This window comes from Salminus brasiliensis, chromosome 7, assembly GCF_030463535.1.
Source record: "Salminus brasiliensis chromosome 7, fSalBra1.hap2, whole genome shotgun sequence".
NCBI classification, from domain to species: domain Eukaryota; kingdom Metazoa; phylum Chordata; class Actinopteri; order Characiformes; family Bryconidae; genus Salminus; species Salminus brasiliensis.
The window spans coordinates 6,803,952-6,827,918 of NC_132884.1; the positions used below are offsets into that span (position 1 = coordinate 6,803,952).

General features: G+C 39.0%; 2 protein-coding genes across 5 annotated transcripts; both read right to left on the reverse strand.

The window, feature by feature from the left end:
- Positions 1-331: 331 nt before the first annotated feature.
- Positions 332-4,593, reverse strand: LOC140559383 (uncharacterized). Its single transcript, XM_072682873.1, has 5 exons — positions 4,544-4,593; positions 3,652-3,899; positions 2,921-3,132; positions 2,444-2,606; positions 332-1,396 (listed from the first exon to the last, which is right to left on the reverse strand). The coding sequence occupies exons 2-5, from the start codon at positions 3,890-3,892 to the stop codon at positions 1,248-1,250; spliced, it is 765 nt and encodes a 254-aa protein (XP_072538974.1). The 5' UTR covers positions 3,893-3,899; positions 4,544-4,593; the 3' UTR covers positions 332-1,247.
- Positions 4,594-5,340: 747 nt separating this feature from the next.
- Positions 5,341-16,699, reverse strand: lnpk (lunapark, ER junction formation factor). Of its 4 annotated transcripts, none has more exons than XM_072683608.1 (14): positions 16,636-16,699; positions 15,526-15,567; positions 15,185-15,226; positions 14,717-14,904; positions 13,717-13,775; positions 12,968-13,008; positions 12,753-12,836; positions 12,611-12,665; positions 12,315-12,518; positions 12,034-12,139; positions 10,900-10,970; positions 10,352-10,516; positions 10,095-10,178; positions 5,341-7,357 (listed from the first exon to the last, which is right to left on the reverse strand). In XM_072683608.1, exons 2-14 carry the CDS (start codon positions 15,550-15,552, stop codon positions 7,170-7,172), a joined length of 1,314 nt encoding a protein of 437 aa, XP_072539709.1. In that variant the 5' UTR covers positions 15,553-15,567; positions 16,636-16,699; the 3' UTR covers positions 5,341-7,169. The 4 variants fall into 4 exon arrangements, with proteins under 4 accessions (XP_072539709.1, XP_072539712.1, XP_072539710.1 ...); XM_072683611.1 differs by having other exon boundaries at positions 12,611-12,662; positions 16,636-16,698; XM_072683609.1 differs by having other exon boundaries at positions 15,526-16,503; positions 16,636-16,686.
- Between the last annotated feature and the right edge of the window lie 7,268 nt (positions 16,700-23,967).

Consider the following 23,967-nt stretch of genomic DNA (forward strand, 5'->3'; position numbering starts at 1 on the left):
AAAATGGCAGTTTCCAGTGTGCTTAGTTTATTTACTCCCATTGTATACATTACAGTACCACTGCTGCAAGCTGGTGCCAAATGGCAACAAATATATTTTGCAATTTTACATTTTTTCATATAAACTTGATATAATCTAACCTTGCTTTTCTGAAACAATAAATTATGTCCAACCAATTGTTTTACAATATTTTTCAATAAAGTTGTATATACATATAGTAATTATACACACATTTTCAGAGTGCTTCTAATGTTCAACCATGCCACATGGTATGGAACACACACACACAAAAAAATTATGACACTTTGGCAAAGAAATGACCATAAAGACATAAAGCAATAAATGGCTTTAATGATCAAATATAGTCCATACACCACTTTATATTGGCAATGCTTTTCCTCAAATGCTTAGTAAATTCAAACTTCCCAAAGCAAGGTTTAGTTATAGATTGTCTAATAAAAAAGGACAACACTAATAATTTTATCCTCTTCTTTTGTACACTTATTTTCTTCTTTTCTGTACCTGCATTTGTCTGTATGTTGTTTGTATTATCACTTAAGAATACAATTAAACTGTTCACAATAAGCATGATAAGCCATTAATCAACTAACTTGGCCCAAGAGGACCTTTTTATAAGATGCTTAGTTTATTAGGCATCATTGCAAGTTCAGCACAATCACATAAACACACATACAAAAGTAGTTACAGTCATTATGGACAACAACATATTTTCATACTGGCATCCCAGTGTAATAATCCTTTATCTTAAGCACAAACGCATGAAAAAAATAGTCTATTTCCCAAGATGTTGATCTTAGATCAGCTACTTCATCAATACAGCTGTTTTCATCATACTGTGATAGACAAATCTTACCGTTTAAACATCCTCTTACTGTCATCATTACATCATTACACAACACCTTTCTGTTTTAAACCTAATGGTGATGAATCATTTAGGCACCAAAGAAAGGCTGGTTCCACTGGAGCTGACCAGGATCAGACACTGCATAAAGTAGGTATTGAAGGTGTCTTTTAGGTTTGCTTGGGTGCCATCCCAAAACCCTCAGAAAACCTTGTTGATTGTGTGCTTTCAAATATTTCACAATGTCTGCCTCCCTCTTAGTATGATTCAAAGTTTCCCAACATTGATATGCTCTGACTGTCCCCTCCTACAGCCTAAACTGGATGATGGTCAAATTCAGTATAAAGCAGAAGCGAACACTGCTGTGAGTTCCACATACACTAACTCAGAGTTGAAGAGCAGAGCTGTACTGAACAGCACTGATGCTTCTTTTCCTTCTCCCACCATCTCTGTCCCTGGCCAATCGAAGCCAGTTCTTGATAAGGTTGCCAATCTTGTCATCTGTGGCGTTGCTGAAGTTAACCCTGGCAGCTCCTGGGAGACAACAATGGGACACCAAAACTAGAAACTGCATACTTGAGTGTACAGTGAGTGTCATTAAAACTGGACGCTATGCAAAAAAGATATATATAGAAAAGTAAATATAAGTAATATATATATATATATATATATATATATATATATATATATATATATATATATATATATATAAATTCACATTTTAAGATTTAGCTTAGTCCTAGATGGATGTTTTTTATTTGCTAAATTTGTAACTTATTTTATTTAGTGAAAGTGTTTTTCACTAATTCTACTTAAATAAAATATATTAAAACATATACATTCTAATATTTAGTAAGATATTATGTAAGATACAATGCAGAATAACAAAATGATAATAGGAGGGAACTGCTGTTATCTTTTACAGAATGATGAAAATACAATATAACACAACATGCAGGCCTTATTATTGTTGTTGATCTGTGATTCTTCTGGCTCTAATTCATTGTAATAAATATATTATGAAGATGTGGTTTATTTGTGTTTTTAAATAAACGTCTCAAATAAATCAGACCTGAATGTAACAGTATATTAAAGCAGCATTATGCAAAGAATTAGCATTTCCTGCTCCTGGGCTCCCCCGACAGCCAAGAAGTGGAATTCATACTTGGAGCCACCACTAAAGGGCATGCATAACATGCATTTTTTGAGAAGCTGAGAGATAAAGAACTGTTGCTGAAAGTGAAAGTAGCATGTAATATTACAGGAATTTACACAAATGTGTCTGGAGTTACGCATAATTACACAGTTCTCATGAGCGTTCTACTCAGTTGTACATGTATCGTGCAGTTTCTGGTGTGCTTAGCCTGGAGTCGCAACGGTAGATACACTGTTCTACCTTTTAGTAGAGTCAGTGGAGCATCAATATCATTTTAAAGCTGCTATTGTAAGGTAAAGATGCTACATAATGCTGCTTTAATGACATATATTGATACAATAATAATAATTATATAACAAAAATGACTCATACAATTATTTGTATAGGCTCAAGCCTATTCCATTATGAAAAAGCAAATTACTTACTACAGATTAGACCTTGCAGGGCCAACCCACTGAAGGCTCTCTTCACACCCCCTCGTCCGGCCCAGTTATAATGACATGCCAGTGCGTTGGTCATCACTGTTTGTAACAGCCTCCACACCGTGTTCCTCAGGTCAGCTCCACCAATCAAAGACAACCTCCTGCACTAAAGTAGATTCCTACACTGTTCAATCGATTCGGATGTAAATACCCTCAAATTAAAACTGACCTGACTGTACGTGCAATAATCACTTGCCAAAACTTAAAACAGACAGGCTGTACAGGGCTGTAGAATAAAACCCAAAGTGAGACAGTCCAAAATATGAAATTACATTTTTAATTTCTAATTCCAAATAGATTAAACTACTTCATATAAACAAAATAGTGTGTAATTATCAATAACAACCATAAATACAAATCAAACTCACAGTGACCTCTTTGGCTAGCCACTGTTGCTCAACATGCTGCCAGTAACCTCACCAAAAGCTTGTTGTAGGTCTCATCTTGCAGTTTTTGTTCCAGCATCTCCATATCCTCAAATGTCCGCAGGGGCAAACCAGCCTGGACATCTTCCTCGTCCTCCTCATCGCTCAGCAGAGAGCTGTTCTGCAGGAGCAGCATGTCCACCTTCCGGTTCAGGTCAGATACCTGACTCTTCAACTGTTCCACACATGTAAGCACCTGAATCAGAGCTGAACACACAAATATACAAACACACACACACACACAAAGAAACACACGCACGTACAGTAATGGTTTTGGGTGATATAAACCACCATAGGATGCATGTTCAATGGAATGAAAATAACCAGTTAGACAATGGTTGTACAGAATACACTGACCATTATGAAGGGAAAGATGAAAGGAAATAGGGTATAAGATAAAACAACTAAATCAAATACGTAGTATATAACGAAGTAAACCTTCATTATTACCGTAATAAAACAGTTATGGAAAAAGTAAAAGCTATTATTAAGTATTTTTCAAGTAAAAGCATCTCTCATGTTTTACCTATTTTTTTGTCTTTTTATTTGAATTGAATGTAACTCATGACACAATATGTAATAATGTGTAATGAGGTAACAACATGTCATTAGGTAATTACATTAAAATATCATGTAATGTCAGCTGAACACATAACACATAGATAATCCATTAAACAGGATCTCCCCACCTCTAACATCTGAGCTCCAGACAGCATCAGACCTCACCTTCTCTGAAGTAAGCAGCCACCTGTGGTTCCTGAGAGGCACCTAAACCACTCTGAGCCAGAAAAGCCGTCTGAGAGGCAGGACTCTCTGGGTTCTGGGCTGCAGAGAGTGCCTCGCTCTCCTCTTTCTGAGAACTGCCCGGTGAGGCACACAAACGGCGGCCAATGTCCTGCAGCTGCTGCTCCACCTTCCTCTGAATCCTGCGCTTTCTGTTTATACGGGACAGCTTGGCCAGACTCATCGTCTGTCTGCATGAGAAATGAAGCAAGAGGTTATAAACACACTTTCTCTGGAACAAGCTGAGGTGGACAGTTACAAAAAATGAAGTAAAAAGTAATAACTATGAAAAGCGATTACTACTAGTAATGTTAGTAATATAGAGATGTTATAAAAGTATTTATAATATTTACACTTTGAAACACTTTATTTTAAAAATATTAAGTAGGTATAATATTTATAACACATTTAAAAATATTAATAATAATAGTTTGAGATTTTTGTTTTTATGAAAGAATATCAGTCATGAGATGCAGAGATTTTAGTAGTATCTGAGCTTCGAGGTATTTTTTGGATCCTAGCACATACAAACTAGCTAAGTGTATTTTCTGAGTAAACAGTGAAGCACTTTTGTAGGTTTTACATAGAAGAATAAATAATTGACAAATAGAGCTTCCATTGATCCAAAGTATATGTTTATTGATATTTATTATTTAATGAATTATATTTTTATTTAAGCTGTACATATTATATTTTATTTTATATATACGAGGATATAAGGATCCTAAAATATAAATACAATTAAAAAACATAGTATTTTAATTTTTGTATGATTTAACAGTAAGTTTCACTACGTAGGTTTACTGGACTGAATGCAAATCATATGAACTTCCACCTGTTGTTGCTGCGAATGAAGACATGTGGTTGTAAACGCAGTACAGGTGTTTCAGTGCTGGTCCTGGGGCACCACTGCCCTGCACGGTGAAGCGTGCTACACAGGGGGGGGGGGTGTAGGACTGAGAGGCACAGATCTATTAAAATATTATTTAAAGATTAATTTATTATAATGTTTAATATCGGCTAGTACAGAACGACTGGCTGGTCAGGTACGTTCAGTGTGTTAGGTCTCAGACTTGGCAAGTCTCGGCCATTCGTCAGACCTCGTCCTACAGAGCTAGCTGCGACATTTAGACGACATAGGGCCGACGTTGGCGCGACACGAAGCCTCCCTGAAACGTAAAAGGTCCGCTACTAAAATAATGCAGACCTGCGTTTTAATAAAAAATAATAATTTACCGAATTTGAGATAACGAACATCTTCTGACGTACAGACATAATTACCTATATTTTGCCTAGTTCGTTTCTTGTGGAACAGCTTGATAGTTGAACAGCTAGCTAAGTAACTTCTCGTCACATTTATCCGACCAAAGCTTCAAAATAAAAGTCTCCACTAACGCCTCGTCCCGTTTCTGCACAGTACTAATGTTATGATGCACTCGTACATCGCCCTTTAATACACATTAACCGTGTTATTGTATGTCTACATACAAACTAATATGCTGTGAATGCTTTATTTTCCACGTATTCATGTTTTCTGCACCTGTTGCATCATTTGCTAATGACCAAGCCTTTCTTAAACTAAAGTAACACCAAAAAAAAAAAAAAAACAACACAAAACACAATGACACATCATGTATAAAAGAACCTTTATTGGATGTGCCATGCACACACACATGACTATCCTAGTGTAAACACAGCTGACATGCACAGGGAGACACCAGCTGAAGGCCTAAGCGCACCTGGACAGAACAAACCAGAAACAGTTCCAGCCGAGCAGATAATGTCATAAGACAGTGTTAACCAGTGGAGAATATGGTACTATAACATGTGATTATGTGGAATTATAAAAGAATAACATTATATTCTCATCAATCATCATTTATCATCAGGTATCAGCTCTGTTGTGTTGAGTAAAAGCATTAACCAACATAACAATCAAGCTATATATGTATATATGTACTGTATTTTAACAGTATGAGATTAACTGTGTATCTGTGTACATTGACTGTAGTCTTACAGCATGGTGAATAGTGTATGTGTATACATATCCAATAGGAGTTTAACTATGAAACCAGACAACCTCAATCATGGACTGCTCAAACAGTTGCAAAGCTAGATGTTGATTTAGAGCCCAGTAAACACACCTACTGCACATTTTACTTGTGCACTGTTGCCTCCAATGATGCAGCTGTTTTCACCTCTAAATCCAGCTTAGTAGTTGTATCCTGTCGCTACACAAAACCAGTCCCAGCTATGCTCATTGTTTTTTTTTCCAGGAAGGCACCAGACAGAGTAAAACACAGACAAAAAGGTTAAGGCCCGTAGCCCTCAAAATAATTAGACCACAAATCAACACAAATCTAAAACTTAAGTAAAACAGTGTAACTATTGAGCGGTCTTGCTTTTACCAAAAATACTTCATGCTCTTACCAGAAAAAAACAAAACAAAAAAATTGCACAAAATAATAGTAGCTTATGCTTTAAATGTTGCACAGAACTGTAAACAAAATGACCAGTAATGAACATTAAATGATCTGGTTTCTATTATAAAAATAGTCCCATAGAAAGCACACGCTTGATACTGACTCATTACCTTAACATGTTTATTTAAGCCACTAACTTTAAAAAGCCATTAACTTTAATACTGTAACCTTGCAGAAACTAGCCTAGGTTTTAAAGCATGGGTTCCCAACCCTAGTCCTGGAGTACCTCCTGCCCATTATAATCGAACTAATCTATCAATGTAACCAATTAATTAATACCACTTTCCAGAGATCATCGGGTGGTGGTGTGAAAGCAGGGAAACCCTTCAGGGCAGGGAGGTGGAACCCCAAGACCAGGGTTGGAAACCGGTGTAGTGAAGGAAAATGCCACCATTTTTCAACTAGAATCCACCAGCCATCAGCTTCGGAGTTTGTTCTCTTTTGCTTTTTTTAAAGCATGCAGAAACAAAAAATATATAAAATAAATGTCTTAAAATAAGGTTAAAATCGAGAATATAAATATAACTTTTTTCGGCCAATAACAATGGTTATCAAATTATCAAAATGTAGCACCTAAAGAAAAATAAATAAATTTAAAAAATTGAGAGCTGAGACCATGTTACTGTTTACCACACTGACTCACTTCTATCATCGATCCCGTTTAGACACTACAAGCCCAGCTATAAATGGGTAGTTGAACGGCTTTTAATGTGATGCACTTTCAATGTGCTTTAAAGAGTGTAGAAGCTTTTTTTCTCTCACATCAAGATATCATTCCATTTACACCAGAACAGGCAATACTGGCAAATGAAACTTGGCAAAAAAACAATTGAGTGCAAACTGAATTCAGCAGAATAGACACCAGGCAATAAATTAGACGCTGCAGGAAACTTGCAAAAGATTAAAAATATATATAGCGTCGAGAGCAACTTGCGGAAGATTTAAAACTTTTTTTTGAGCACCAGGTAAATCAAAAACTCAGTTTGACTCCGCCTCTTCCTGCTCTTTCATTTGCTCTCCCTCTGCTTCTTTCACCAGCTGAGAATCCTCAGAGGGGGAAGGGCTACGCTGGGGGTTAGGCGTATCTTCCGCTATCTCATGGGAAGGCGAGGCTTGTTTGGAGTCTGGCTCCTGCTGGTCAGCAGAGGCAGTGGGCTCTGGGTCATCTGCAAAAAACATTACCACAAATGTCAGTGAGATTAATAAATGAAGCAAAAAATAAACTATGGAGGCCATGAAAGGAAACAAGGGGGGGATGCATGGCTTTTTCTATAATGGGAAAAAAATCTTCTGCCTGGAAGAAAAAAACAACAAACAAAAAAAACATGCCCTTTTTTAAATTAATCAGAAATAATTTTCCTGAGAATTTTCTCAAGATACTGTATATAGGAAAAAAGAGTGTGCTTTACTCACTCTGCCCTTTAGATGGCACCAATTTGCAATTCACTATCCTCTCTTCAAGCACACTGCCTATTGGGTCATTTTTCAACAACTAATGGAAATTAACTAAATATACAGCACTATAGCACTCAAATATAAACATTGTTTAAATTATGTAAGTTTTAAATGTGGCAGACTGTTGCAGAGTATTGGTTTGTATTCAAAAACATAAATTTTTTAAAAAAAAAAAACAGTCCCAACACAACTTCCAGCGCCCCTAAACAACAGACAGTGACTTTGAGCTTGGGGAGATAACAGTGAATGATGTACTAGTGCCATCTTCAGGGCAAAGTGAGTAATGTGCTTCAGCTGTGTCAACATGTCTTGAGAGAATTAAGCATAACTATAAATTGATCCTTATGCTGGAATACGTGTCTCAGGATCAACATATTGTTGCAAAAGCCATGCCTTTTTTCCTCCTTGTGTCCTTATGGGGGCTCCGTAATAAAAAGCAATAAAGAGCAAACAAAAAAAATGCAATTTCTCGCATTTGAACAAGTGTATCAATACTTTATCTGTAAAGCAGAGCAGGACATTCAGTAAAGAGTTAAAGGGCCCATTTTCTACTTTTTTATTTCTTTTTGTCCCCCCGCCCCCCGAAAGGGTCCACTTATTTTGCTGGTTAAATTTGACTTCTGTGACACATGGAAGTGTTCTTTGATGCAAAAAACCCAAACTGTTCTGCCTTATATAGTGGGGTGCTCAAAAAGTACTCCAGACCATACCAAACACTGTTACATTTGACCTAAAATCCTTAGAAACCTTGTGGGGGGAAAAATGGCATTCCTTCTCAAACAGCAACAAAACAGTCCACCTATTTACACTGAAGTGAATCTGTAACAGATTCGTTGTGAGAGAATTACTATGTTATGGAAGGCTGAATGGGGGTTGTAACATCACAGACTTAGGTTCTGTGTATGGACGGAGGAGTGAGGCAGTCTGCCATGATAATATGGGCCCTTTAATATGAGAATCATTATTTCATTGATTTTTTAATGTAGCACAGAAACCACAACCAATACGCCTGTAATGCTGGAAAAAAATGCATAATCACATGTCATGCCAACAAATGACTGATAGAGACTGTAAATAATTTGAGAACATGCATGCAAAGTAAGTTAAGTTACAGAAATTAAGTTAATTAACAGAAAACAATTTATTATATAAGATCATATCACATTTAATGCACCCTTAGCCTCAGGCTGTACATGCTAAAATCCATGTGATTACACAGCCTCTTAAAGCAGTGGTGTCCATCCCTACACCTTTAAAAACAGGGGTTTACAAGGGTTCTTTTGTAAAGGTTCTTTACAGCCCAGTGAATCACTGTTGTGAATCATTTGTCATTTGACTCATGTATCAACATGTATCAAGCTAGTCATAATAACGAGGTCCTTCTTCAGGTGGCTCAGTGGTTAGAGTGTAGAGTTATTGATCACGAGGTTGTGTATAAAAGTAATACAGACTACAGAAGAACTTTAACACGGACACGCTTAATCGATTCTTTGCCTGGTCAAATGGTTCTTGTTGATTAAAAAGCAACTGCATATGATTCTGTGAAGGACCATTTAGGACATAGGCCAATATTGCTAAGAGACAAATAGCCCCATTTTCAGTGTAGAATAGAACCATTTTTGTTAAGAGTGCACTCCTTCAGATATACTTGATTTCAGACATTACTCTCATTACCAAGTAAAATGGGAATTACTGACAACTAGAGGAAAACAGAGGTACTGCAAGTGTGGGAAACGGACAGTAATATGTACACGTAATCACAAGGTCACTTTCTCTCTAATATACATATATCTATTCGTAGCTGCTCCGCAAAAACACCATATCACCAAAATATCAACTTTGCAGGAGAAGGAAAAAAATATTTCTAATCTCCAAAACAACGCCAACGAAAAATGAACACATATTTATTCCATATCCTTTTGGAGCATTTCTACTGGTCCATTCATTATGACTTTTTGACTCAATGTAACAAAGAACAACTGTCAGATTCGCCTCATGTCTAAAAGTAAAAATTGGCCAAAATGAAGATACAGGGTTCTTGTATGACAGCGACTCATGTATACATACAATTTTGGTTGAAGTTCACCTGCAGGAAGGTGCAGGGTTCAGGTGGAGGGCTGGGAACCACTGTCCTACACGACACATATCCAACATTCTCACGCACGGGCACAGAGAGCCCTGATTACTTAAGCTGGTTCGAAACAATGATTGGCGCCCTTACAGCAATTAGAAAGGTGGTTGCAGGATTGGACTTTGTACTGAGTGCGAACTCATGTGTTTGCTGTTTTGCTTGTGTATTTGTGAGCAAGAGGGTGAAGAGAGAAAGGTAATGTAACAATTGGGCTGAGTATGTGTGTAAGCAGAAAAATGAGTGCTGCAAGTGTGTGTGAGACAACGAAAGAGAGCATGCTTGCGTGTTTAAGGGAGTGGGAGTGTGAGTTAAAGAACCTGCTTGATTTCTCCTGAAACTGTGAACTTTGCTCCATGGTGTAGCACCCAAGGTGGGGGCAAGACGCCTTGACATTAAACCCTCTAAAAACACACACACACACACACACACATAAACTTATCAACACAAAGTAAACTCTTACTCACGCATGCATTCGAAATGAATAAGTGGAAATGAAGTGGAACCAATGGACAGACCAGGTGACTGCTTTAGACTCTCTGATACTTGGCAGACAATTTAAAAGTGTGTGTGGTACCTTCATGGGCATCGCTATCCTCTGGCGTGTCTGTGGCTGCCGAGGACCGTGGGTCAGGAGACTCTGAGCGAAGGCGGCGCTCAAAGCTGAACTCTGGCAGCCTGGGAGCTTGGGGCCTTGTCTTCCTTGCTGGGTTCATGAAGTAGCAATACGCACAACGAAAGGCTGGAGACCAACACATACAGAGAGCATTATTCATGGGTAATAACTGAGTGTATACTCATCCGCATACATATACGGATGCATTACATGCAGTATATTTTTGCTGCTGCACAAAAAAACTTTTCTCCATTTTTCACTTTTTTTTACTTAATGTCAATCTGCCCGCGATTTTAACATTGTGCGATTTTGAAGATACAAGGTTTTTGCATAACAGCAATGATATATAACCGTGTATGGTTATGTAATGTAATAACTGCTCTTGGTCTTTGAGCTTGAGTCCTGATTCTAAATGGTACATCTGATTTTCTCATGTTTGGTACGAAATCACACATACACTCAGCTGTCTATAGGTAAATACACAAATGAAATGCTGATCAAGATCTTACACAAATATTCAAACTCCTCCTTCAGGGCCATGCCATTGTGAGAGAAACACTGCTGACAAATTAAAGCATATCTGAGAAAAGCAAGAGAAAAAGAAAGAGAAAAAAGAAGAGAAACAGAGTTAGTGCTACAGAGTATGATACAAATTATTCTTGCTTGTTTTGACCCAAACTTTTTTCCCCTCAACAGCTGCAGAATCCAAACTTCCTGACTTCATAAGCCCATTGGTTCATATGGCTGTCTAATTCCGCCACCCACCTAGGCCCTGCTCTGTATCAGTCTTCAGCTACAGGCACTGGCTGATTCAGTGAAAGCACTACAGTCAATATTCTTCAAGAAAGTCTGCTTGGCATGCAGACTTCTGCCACCTTTACTTGAGGAATTATCCCATAAATGTAACAACAAATGGAAGGAGAGCAGGTCCCTTTAAGATGTATATACAAAGAAGGTATTCTAGTGTCTTAACCAATTTATATGCCATGACTGGGTAGTTATTTTTAGACACTGAATGACTGCTTCACTGTGATTGATTTAGTGATGCTTACTGCACACAAGTAAACTAGACCTAATAATATGTGAGAGAAATGTACTGCACTGTACCAGCAAGCACTGAAATTCTTTCAGCTCAAATAAAACTATAACCACATGTATAATGTTGTACATCTTGCTTGTGGTATCAGATTTAGGCATCAATGTTAACCGTAAAAATGGCTTGAGTCTTCACCTTGGTCACTTTTATGCGCTAGCAGCTCTGCAGCCATGACGTGATGAAGTTTCAGTACAATGCTCAAAGGTAAGTCCAAAGTCTGTAAAATTAGAGGCCACGGTGCCAGACTCCAAAGATATGGATTGAGCCAGTGTTCAGTCTTTAGTCCATATGATCCACATATGGAAACTAAGCTGCAAACATAATCTGTATCAAAATCCCTGATTTGTGGTGTCACAGCGGTTTAGCCCCACCTACTCATGTTAAATTTAAAAGGGAGGGTTTTAACGCTGCTTTTTTGAGCGAATAATGCAAGTGGACATCAATAATAAGATGGAAGGTCATGGACATGGGCACCTTGCCGACTAATAAGTTCACTGAACAAATGTCTACAGCAATAGGCAAATGGTTATCTGGAAAAATGCAGCACCTGTTTTGAGGTCCATCTCCCACCAAGTACTCGATAACCCTGTCCACTGAACTGCGTTCTCGGGGGAGAATGGGCCGAGCCAGTGGTGGGCCTGGAGGGTACATGCCTGGAAGACGGCAAAGTAATCATGAAAAAAGGAAAATCAGTTCTGGGTCAAACCTTTTCTATATATATTTCTATAACGTTTTTTATAAATCATGTTTGTAGTTATGTGTCACTGTTATTTCTGAGTGTGTTTATCAGGAGTTAGACAGAATACTGCACAATTCCATGTGTCTAACCTGTTCCAGGTGATGCAGAATAGGGACTGACATGCCTCCTCATTTGTGGTGGCGTCTCCATGCCACTGGTCATTGGTGAGCTGGATGCTGAAGCAGCAAGACCCTTCTCAGGAGGGCCTCCGGGTGCTGCGCGAAGCGGCGTGGCTCCTGGGGCCATGGGGCGGGCCCCCGGAGTGGCCATGGCAATATGGCGCTGTCGTAGGTCTGGGGATGACACAGGACGGCTCAAATTATCACAATTTTTCACAAACATGAACATACATACTGCACACACTAACACACACACAAACACACACCTTGTCCTGGTTTGGGAGTCATATGAGGTCGAACTGGAGTAGCTTCTGCTTCCTGCTGAAATAAAAATGACATTTTGTAAGATTTATTATGCATAAAACACAAACCTTTAAAGATTTTGACAAATTGAAAAATGAGACTCACCACTTTTTTCTTTGATTCAGGGTCAAACCTCTCCAGAATTAACTTTGCATTTTTGTAGGTCTCTGTTTCCATCACCTCTTCAAGCTACAAAAGTAAAAAAATCTTGTTTATCTCACGTATACAATTTAAGTACTTAAAGACTAACCAAATACGTCTCAACATAACAGAATTACATAAAACCCTAGAATTATTATTAGAAAAGGAAAAGAACGTACTATTTTTCTTTTCTCCAACTTTAAGTCTTCTAATTTTTCATCTGAAAGAGAAAGATAGTAAATTAGTAAATGATTATATGATGACTGCCACATAATACCACCATGCCTCAGAGGTCTACTGCTCTACCAAACTGTGCGAGTTTGAATCCCGAGCTATGCTGCCTTGCCATCAGCAGCCAGATTCTGAAAGAGCACAATTGCCTGCTCTCTCTCCCCTCATCACCCTAAATGCGATGTTGGCTGGCACAGGTGTCCGTTAGCTTGTGGAGCTAGGTACCTGGCACTTTCCTCAGAGTGTGTAGCAGATGTGGAATCGCTGTTGCGGCAGTTTGAAAAACATGTGTTAAGTCCTTTCCCTCCTAGTGCAAGGAGCACTGCTAGAGCTAGGGGAGCTACGGACAAGTGGGTTCATTGGCAGGACCAAATTGGGAGTAAAAGGGATAAATAAATTCTCAAAATGAAAGGGTGCTCTTAAGACATTCATAAACATTATCAACGATGACTCAATGATCTGGCTGAAAGACAAGGACTATTTAAAAAAAACCAAAATGGATTTCTAACTCTCAGAAAAGTGCCATTATGTACTATATACAGCTATATATAATTTTAAAATGGCTTGGACATTATTCTATGCTTCATTTCAATCTATGATTTCATTTACCACTCTCAGTCCGCTAAACTGCACACCCAATTTTATGGCATGTCAACTGAACAATCTGCAAAAAAACAAACACACACAAAACACTCACTGTTTCTTTCTGTGCGTTTTGAAAAGAGGAAGATCAGCAGCCTGCGCACAAACCACACCCTGTAAATAGAGACAAATTTAATACAAAAAAGAAACTACGATTGAAAAAAAGAGAAAATTTCCTCAAGCCAAGGTCTGGAACATTATAATGTCTAACTTTGCATTATGATTCAGTGCCATATCCTGTATACTGAAGTACCCCAGTAGTTATCAGCGTTTTACACAACAAGCAAATGTCAAATTACAAATTTAAGTACACTTACAATTCAGTCAATCTGAACAATATTTATTGCCAGGGTCTCAGAACATGAGACATACTGGTTATAATGGGAACAATAAACAAGTAAGAGTCCAGTCCTAATTAAATGTTTAATTTTAGCGCTCCACTTTTCTCTTTTTAGAGCCGCCATGTGAATTAACTTTCCTCTGACTCGCTTTCTTGTCTCGTCCCCGTATGCGTTTTCACTCGGTCAACATAGTGCTTATGCCCATGTGCTTAATGCACAGATCTGATTGGGCAAGTAGAATCATGTGTGACATTTACAATGCATGCAATTGGCCTGTGAGTTTCCTGGGCTGCTAAACCTGTACTGTGAAGACTAGAAAAGTCCTGCAGTTTAAATAAACATGTTCAAAATTATGCGGCCCAACTATTAGTGACCTCTGCTATAAGGTATTGAGAATAAGGTTATAATGAAATTAAACTGTCCATGTCCTACATTGTATCTAGAATTTGGAAACACTACACTGTACATAGCTCAATCTGTCAGTTATTACTGAACAAAATGGCTATATTTATTTATAAGACAAGTTATCTTTTTTGTCCCCAGTGCAGCACTGCTTGCTTGGCGCTTTGACTTTGTTAACCAAACACACCTGATTAGACTAACCGATACGCTACTAAACAGGCAACACGCTAAACTGTGTTGTCCCGTAGCCCATGACCCATGTAGTCTGTCTGACTCCACATCAGTCTTATTGTTAAAAGGTGAGAAGCTTACAGCGCTGGAAAGGCGATTAGAGGCAGTGCAGTGATGATGCGGGCGCTCCACTGTTCGGGCAGGTAAAGGTAATATACACCCACACAGGTGAGCAGATAGAGGGTAGCGGAGTAGAAGAGCAGACGGCCCACCCATAACTTCTGTAGGCGCTGATTCTTTGCACGGAATTCCTCAAGGTCCTTAATTTCCTACAAGGGCACAAACAAGTTAATCTGATAAGCATGCTAACTGGCATGTGTATTCATGTGAGAACTGGTAGTCTGGTGCTTGTGACTCAATTACTCATATATGTGAACTATTAAAGTAAGCCAGTGCACTCAGGTCTGCCAAAGCCAACAGTCAGACACCGTTAAGTGCGGAAAGTGAGACAGTTAATAGGTATTAATGGATATGCCTTACACAAAATGCAGACACAATGACCTTGTAATGGAAAAGGACAGGGTAGAACAATCGGTAGCAAAAATCTACCTTATCCAGGTCCTCCAGGAGTTCCACTGTGGAAGGCTTTGCCTGGAAGAGAAAGACTGTTTTAAGCTGAATCTCAAATTGCTCCCTACACCCTAGGTAGTGTACTGTGTCAGTTACACGTAGCCAGTGGGGCTAATGGCAAATGTGACACCATGCAGACTACGTCTGAATCTCTACATCTGACTTTCTATAGAAATACAATGCACGTTCCAGCACGAAAGTTTAGCCTACAAAGTGCACTATATAAAGATATCAGAAGATTTTGGCACTAATTCAAAATGTTTAAGTACGTAAATACATAAATAAAAAATAGCTAAACATTTGAGGCAAATTGTACCTACCCTCCAGCGTGAAACAATGGCCCCCATAGCGTTTGTTCACACCTGCACAACAGTAAAATACACCATATGGACAAAAGTATTTGGACACCTGCTCATTCGTTGTTTCTTCAGAAATCAAAGGCATCAAAGAGAGTTTCTCCTGCTTTTGTTGGAGTACCTGCCTCTACTGTTCAGGGAAGAAGGCTTTCTACTAGATTTTGGAGCACTGCATATTGAGGTCAGGATGCTGGATTATCATCCATCCCACTTCATTCCTAACTCTCAGACTCATCCCGAAAGTACTGGATGGAGCACCAACCATCATTCCAGAGAGCACAGTTCCTCCACAGCTACACAGCTCAATGCTGGGGGGCTTTATACCCCTCTAGCCCACACCTGGCATTAAGCAGCAGCATGGTGCCAAAAGATTAATGTTTATCTGCTCCAGAGACTCTAAATAATCTATTCTATTAGCAGTGCCATACAGGGACTGGACAAGCTGTGTGTGTGTGTGCACACAGCAATAGGTGCAACTTAAAGAGGCTAAATGCATTAACTGGAAGAGTTCTCCACAAACATGTGGACACCAGTGTAAGGTAGATGGTACTGCACTGTGCTCATGTTTAGGACTAAAACGCATATGAACCCTATTCGCACTAAAAACTGCGTCATCTTGTTAGATCTTGCAAAATAGGGCAAACTACTCAGCAGCTCATATCTACCCTACTGCAGCTAATGGAGGGGGGCAAAGTCACACCTCTACATGAATATCCAGATTATAGCATGACATGCAGAGTTCCTAACATAAAAACACACACATTAATATAGCTAGCAAAATATAAATCACACTCCAGCTGCAGTTTAGAGGTTTCTAAATAGGGAAGGTTGCTGAATGTCTTCAAGGCAACATCATGGTCTTTATTTAAGTCGGTGAGTCACACTCTGCTCCTGCTGCTGCTGCTCCTGCTGCTGCTGCTGCTGCTGCTGTTAGCCTGGGAGCTAAAAGTAACACTGCAAGTTAGCCGAGATAAGCTAACGCTAACGCTAACACCGGACAAACTATCTATAATAAACAGTTACCGATAATTAAACCATTTAAGATCATCAAATAAATAGATTTAACTGACTGACCCAGTAGGACCACTGCGATGGTGCTGTGCCCACAGTGTGAAGCGTGAACTCATGAACACAATGACGGAGTTGGCTGTTCAGCCTCACCAGACCCGCCAAAATAAAAGTCTGACACTATTCAGGGGGGAAACGCGTGCCTGTAATTTTACACAGTCACTGCCATGCCAAGACGTTTCACCACTGAAAGCTGGAATATTTTATTTATTTATTTTTTATATAACAATAATTACTATTATCAGCCATTAAATACTAAATAAATTAATTATAAGAGAATATAAGCCCAGTGACCTGAACTCGACATGAGGGAAACGCGACTGCTGTTACAGTTGTTCTCCCTGTTGTCTGAACCAAATTCTCAGTGCCCTGAACCCATTTATTGAAGTGGTCACCCTTTTGGCAGAACCATAAGCACTTCCCACCAAGTTAGACACAACTTGCAAAAATATTTGCACCCCCTAAAACATTTCACTCAGTTAAAGCACAGGTGTCTCGGTTTAAACACAGCCAATCACATTTGATCACATTGTGTATAATGAGGTGAAGAAGAGCAATCTAAGCCAGTACAATGAGCCTTAGTCATTCAGTCTTCACTATGGATGTGAACAATCGGAGAGGAAGAGGAGGAAGAGGAGGTGTGAGACAAAGAACAATTATTTCATGGTCATAGACCGTGTTCTTGTCCAGGGTTTGACAGTGAGGGCAGCGGGACTTCGAGTCTTGCCCAACCTAAGTGGATTCCCTGTGTCCACCCCTGTCCGGAGGTTCAGAGAGGAGGACAGGTCATTGATTTTTCATCAGGTTCGTGTTTACAGCATGACTCAGTACAGTTCTGTAAAAAAGGTGTGGCATTACATTAATTTTCCTCTATACTCGTAGACCTAGTGCTGGACTGCATGCATGTTTTTTGTAAGTGCATGTCCTTTTTATAGGATCGCAAGAATCGCCACATTTCGTGTGTGTGTGTGTGTGTGTGTGTGTGTGTGTTGGGGGGGGGGGGAACACAGCAGAAAATCATTGAAGACCATGTGAATTTTGAAGGCATCAATAGCCCACCATTGAATACCATATATATATATATATATATTTGTGTGTGTGTGTGTGTGTGTGTGTGTGTGAGTGATCACACACACATATATAGTATGTATGTATGTATATATATATATATACACATACATACGTGTGTGTGTGTGTGTGTGTATTGTTTTACTACAAGTGCTAAACAGGAGTCTAGAAAATGCATTTTCCTTGGTAAAAGATTATTACTGAAGCGTTTTTGTGTTTTCCTTTGTTATGTGTTGTGTGTAATGACTGTTCAGTTCATTCTATTTGGTTACAGTTTAGAGAAATGGGTGGATGGTTTCAGGAAATGTGTTTTGGCAATTGAGAAAAAATATCAGAATGAACACAGTATGATTCATGCTGCTAAATAAGATTAGTGATCATTTACAGGGGGAGAGAAGAAGAGGTTTTGCTGAGAAAGAGCAGGATCTTCAGAAATATCCCCAGAGTATGAGCACTGTCTCTATGATCAGAGGAGAAGAGGGGGGACATGGAGAGAGGAGAAGAGAGGGGACATGGAGAGAGGAGAAGAGAGGAGACATGGAGAGAGGAGAAGAGGGGAGACATGGAGAGAGGAGAAGAGGGGAGAGAGGAGAAGAGAGGAGACATGGAGAGAGGAGAAGAGAGGAGACATGGAGAGAGGAAAGGAGAGGAGAAATGGAGAGAGGAGAAGAGAGGAGACATGGAGAGAGGAGAGGAGAGGAGACATGGAGAGAGGAGAAGAGAGGAGACATGGAGAGGGGAGAAGAGAGGAGACATGGAGAGGGGAGAAGAGAGGAGACATGGAGAGAGGAAAGGAGAGGAGAAATGGAGAGAGGAGAAGAGGGGAGACATGGAGAGAGGAGAAGAGGGGAGACATGGAGAGAGGAAAGGAGAGGAGAAATGGAGAGAGGAGAAGAGAGGAGACATGGAGAGAGGAGAAGAGAGGAGACATGGAGAGGGGAGAAGAGAGGAGACGGAGAGAGGAAAGGAGAGGAGAAATGGAGAGAGGAGAAGAGGGGAGAAATGGAGAGAGGAGAAGAGGGGAGACATGGAGAGAGGAGAAGAGGGGAGACATGGAGAGAGGAGAAGAGAGGAGACATGGAGAGAGGAAAGGAGAGGAGACATGGAGAGAGGAGAAGAGGGGAGACATGGAGAGAGGAAAGGAGAGGAGAAATGGAGAGAGGAGAAGAGAGGAGACATGGAGAGAGGAAAGGAGAGGAGAAATGGAGAGAGGAGAAGAGAGGAGACATGGAGAGAGGAGAAGAGGGGAGAAATGGAGAGAGGAGAAGAGAGGAGAAATGGAGAGAGGAGAAGAGGGGAGACATGGAGAGAGGAAAAGAGGGGAGAAATGGAGAGAGGAGAAGAGGGGAGAAATGGAGAGAGGAGAAGAGAGGAGAAATGGAGAGAGGAGAAGAGGGGAGACATGGAGAGAGGAGAAGAGAGGAGAAATGGAGAGAGGAGAAGAGGGGAGACATGGAGAGAGGAAAAGAGGGGAGACATGGAGAGGAGGGGAGACATGGAGAGGGGAGAGGAGAAGAGAAATGAGGGGAGCAGAGCAGAATGTGAGGGAGCTGGAGGCTGTATATCAGACTGTCTCAGCTCTGTATCCTCCTCTGCAGCTTCACATGAACATCTACAGCCAGCAGCCTTCAGACCACAGAGCTCACACTCATTCTCCTCTCAGCCCAGACTGTGGGCTTTTACTGGTTGTATGCATGTGTGTGTGTGTGTGTGTGTGTGTGTGTGTGTGTGTGTGTGTCCACTCTGCGCTTGCTGTGTGTGTTCTTTGTGCAGCTCTGGGGTCTCTGCGGCCTGATTTACAGCCGCGGCAGTAAAAGCGTTTTACGAGGCTCGCGCTCCCGCCATTGGCCGCGCGGAGAACCGGGGTCCAACACACACACACACACACACACCTCCGCCTCTCAGCGCTGTATAGAACCTCTCACTATACACAACACACACAGACACACACGGACACACACACACTGCTCCTGACAACGGGCTGCAGCAGCGTCTCGCGGTGAGTAGAGAATAATTGCAGTAGAATCTTTAAATCGAATTGTTTTCCTACTAATTCAGTTTAATTCGGTTTTATTTTTCTGATTTGGTTAAAGTACCTGTTTCACTGTTTAGAGGAGAAATTTCTCATCATTCTGTAAATTGAATTGAATATTTTAATTAGATTTTTAAACAGAAAGGAGAGCAGGGTTAAACCCCTGCACCGAATTAAGACCAGGTTTGTGTTTATAAGAATAATTAATGTTTTTTTTTTAGTTTTTTATTTGATCTGAAGATCTGAAGCTGGTCTGAACAAAAGCCCGTGCAGGAGAGGAGCTTCTCCCAGTTTATGACTTTACTGCATTGCGGAGAGAGGCTGGGGTGGGGGTAGGGGTGGGATTTAGGGCGTCTGGGTCTAAAAGGTCCGAATTAAAATAATTTAGAATAATTTTACCATTTTATTTAGGATATTTCAGCGTTTCAACAACGAATTAAATCGAAATGTTGATAAAAAAAGTACTAGATAAATGTATAATATTAAAAAATACACTATTACTATTATTTCAGACCAATTTTTAGGCTCAAATGTCGCATTTATTTAATGATTTATTTAATAATTCGTTTCCATTTTGTAATAAATTGCAATAATAATAATAAACTACAAAATGTTGCAACAGAGATGCTCCTTTTTTATTTGATTTTGTTTTGTTACATAATTTAAAATAAACTGGTATTCTGTCTCGTTTTGCTCTGTTTCTGTATTTTATTTGATTTCGGATGTGTGTGTGTTTGTGTGTGTGTGTGTGTGTGTGTGTGTGTGTGTGTGTGTTGGTGTGAGACCTGTCCGATACGCAGCCTGACCCCACTGTGAGAGCTCTGCCTCATTGTCCATATATACCCTGTAGAACCGAATGTGTGTTGGCAGTGCGCAGTCACACACTCGGTTTTAGGGGAGTCTATGGGCGATGCAAAAGCTTCGGTGAGCGAACTGCACCCTTTAACACGGAGCACTCCCCGAAACAGTTATCAGGGTGATACCAGGGTGCAGCCGATGAGCCTGTAAAACACCCTGAATAGAACGGAATGGAGCAGACCAGAACAGAAGGGAAAAGAACGACATAGAACGACATAGAGTGGAATAGAATAGAATAGAGTGGAATAGAATAGAATAGAGTGGAATAGAATGGGATATAATATAATATAATATAATAGAGTGGGATATAATAGAATGTGATATAATATAATAGAGTGGGATATAATATAATATAATAGAGTGGAATAGAATAGAATAGAGTGGAATATAATATAATAGAATAGAATAGAATGGAATATAATATAATATAATAGAGTGGAATATAATAGAATGTGATATAATATAATAGAGTGGAATATAATAGAATAGAATGGAATATAATATAATATAGAGTGGGATATAATATAATATAATAAAGTGGGATATAATATAATATAATAGAATATAATAGAGTGGGATATAATATAATATAATAAAGTGGGATATAATATAATAGAGTGGGATATAATATAATATAATAAAGTGGGATATAATATAATAGAGTGGGATATAATATAATAGAATATAATAGAGTGGGATATAATATAATAGAATATAATAAAATGGAATAGAGTGGGATATAAGGGTTTACAATAGAACAGAACGGAACAGAGGGATGTGAATAAGGTGTAACACACACTGCAGTAGAATATAATAGAATGAGAAATACGTAATTCAGCGTCATCCTGTAGGGCAACAGAACACAACACACTGCAGTAGAATCTAGATGAAATCTAATGGCCGTATTACAGAACAGTAGAGGTTAGAGGTTGGTGGGTAATAAAAAAAGGCGTGTGGAGGCGTTTGGGAGTGATGCATATATAAAATCAGACTTTTTAATGATCATTTATTTAATCTAGATTTAATTAAAATTTGTTTTCTGCCTCATTTAGTGACATCAGTAAAATTTCGTCTTTTTCAGGGAGCCGCTGCACAGGAGGAGGAAGCAGAGATCAGTCACCACACGGATCCACGACTGATGGGCCGGGCATTGATTGACTGATTTTTATTAATATATTTATTTATTTTTTATAAATCAATGTATTTTTATTTAAATGTTTAATTTGATGCTCTTTCTTAATTATAATAAAGATGCAAATAAACCTGAAACAAGCTACCTCCACACACGCGGACAGAAAAAAATAAATAACAATAACTACAATAAATAAATGATTTTATAAAATTAGAATAGTGTATCTATCTATCTGTCTGTCTGTCTGTCTATCTGTCTGTCTGTCTGTCTGTCTGTCTTTCATACGCTGCTAATTGCAATTTCTATTAAAGCAACTACACAGTTTCGTTTGCTGTTGTCCTATTTAATAAAATGAACAATGATTGTGAGATACAGAAGTATGTGTGTGTATATAATGAATGCTATTTCACCACAGGCAGGTTCCGATCTCCCACCTCATTTATCGTCTCCAGCTAAGATAATTAACTCTGGTTGAATTCGCCCCCTACTCCCTATATAGGGCAGCATTTAGCTCATGAAAGTATAACTAATGCAGAATAAGGAAGAATAATGAGAATAAGGCAGAATAATGCAGAATAAGGCAGAATAATGCAGGATAAGGCAGAATAAGGCAGAATAATGAAAATAAGGCAGAATAATGCAGAATAAGGTAGAATAAGGCATAATAAGGCAGAATAATGTAGAATAATGTAGAATAAGGTAGAATAAGGCAGAATAATGTAGAATAAGGCAGAATAATGCAGAATAAGGCAGAATAATGTAGAATAAGGCACACTAATGCAGAATAATGCAGAATAAGGCAGAATAATGCAGAATAAGGCAGAATAATGTAGAATAATGTAGAATAAGGTAGAATAAGGCAGAATAATGTAGAATAATGTAGAATAAGGCAGAATAAGGCAGAATAATGCAGAATAAGGCAGAATAATGCAGAATAAGGCAGAATAATGTAGAATAAGGCACACTAATGCAGAATAATGCAGAATAAGGCAGAATAATGCAGAATAAGGCAGAATAATGTAGAATAAGGCACACTAATGCAGAATAAGGCAGAATAATGCAGAATAAGGCAGAATAATGCAGAATAAGGCAGAATAAGGCAGAATAATGCAGAATAAGGCAGAATAATGCAGAATAATGCAGGATAAGGCAGAATAATGCAGAATAAGGCAGAATAATGAGAATAAGGCAGAATAAGGCAGAATAATGCAGGATAAGGCAGAATAATGCAGAATAAGGCAGAATAATGAGAATAAGGCAGAATAAGGCAGAATAATGCAGGATAAGGCAGAATAATGCAGGATAAGGCAGAATAATGCAGAATAAGGCAGAATAATGAGAATAAGGCAGAATAAGGCAGAATAATGCAGGATAAGGCAGAATAAGGCAGAATAATGCAGAATAAGGCAGAATAATGAGAATAAGGCAGAATAAGGCAGAATAATGCAGGATAAGGCAGAATAATGCAGAATAAGGCACACTAATGCAGAATAAGGCAGTCTACATGTATAGGAAGCTGTGTGGCATTTCATCCCTCACGCAGCCAGTGAACTAGACATCCTGTAGGGTGGCACTACAGTAAAAAGAAACCCTTGACTAGTGAAGGAGTAGAACATTTGCTTCGTGGTCTGATGATCCCAGTGTTATCACAGCCAGATCAGAGGATCTGGAAAGAGAAGGAGAGACACGCGAATCCACATAAAGGCTCTCAGCACAGAGCCCGAGGGAACGGTCCGGGCCGGGTAGGTTCTGACTGGAGCTTGAGGATGGTTTGCATATCTCCATGGAAACGGATCAGCCCACTGCTCGGCGAAATGGGGGGCGGACTACATTGAGGGCGGCCTCTAAAAACTTGAAAGAGCCAACTGGCGCTGAATCGTTTAAACCAGGTTCTGTTCAGCATTATACACACTAATATCTTTAATATGTTCATTAAATATAAACATAAATATGACATTAGACAGGAACCTGTAATCAGTAGTGTGGACTAGTCTATATATATATATATATATATATATATATATATATATATATATATATATATATATATATATATATATATATATATATATATATATATACACAAGCAGTGGATATTAAATAATTATGCACAGTTCTACAATGCAGCAACAGATCATATTAACATTGATAATGCTGAGATATTCATATTTATTCAACGAAAATCCAGTATTAAAAAAACAATAAATTAATTGTAAGCTTTAAGACTTTTATGATGCAGCTCTTACAC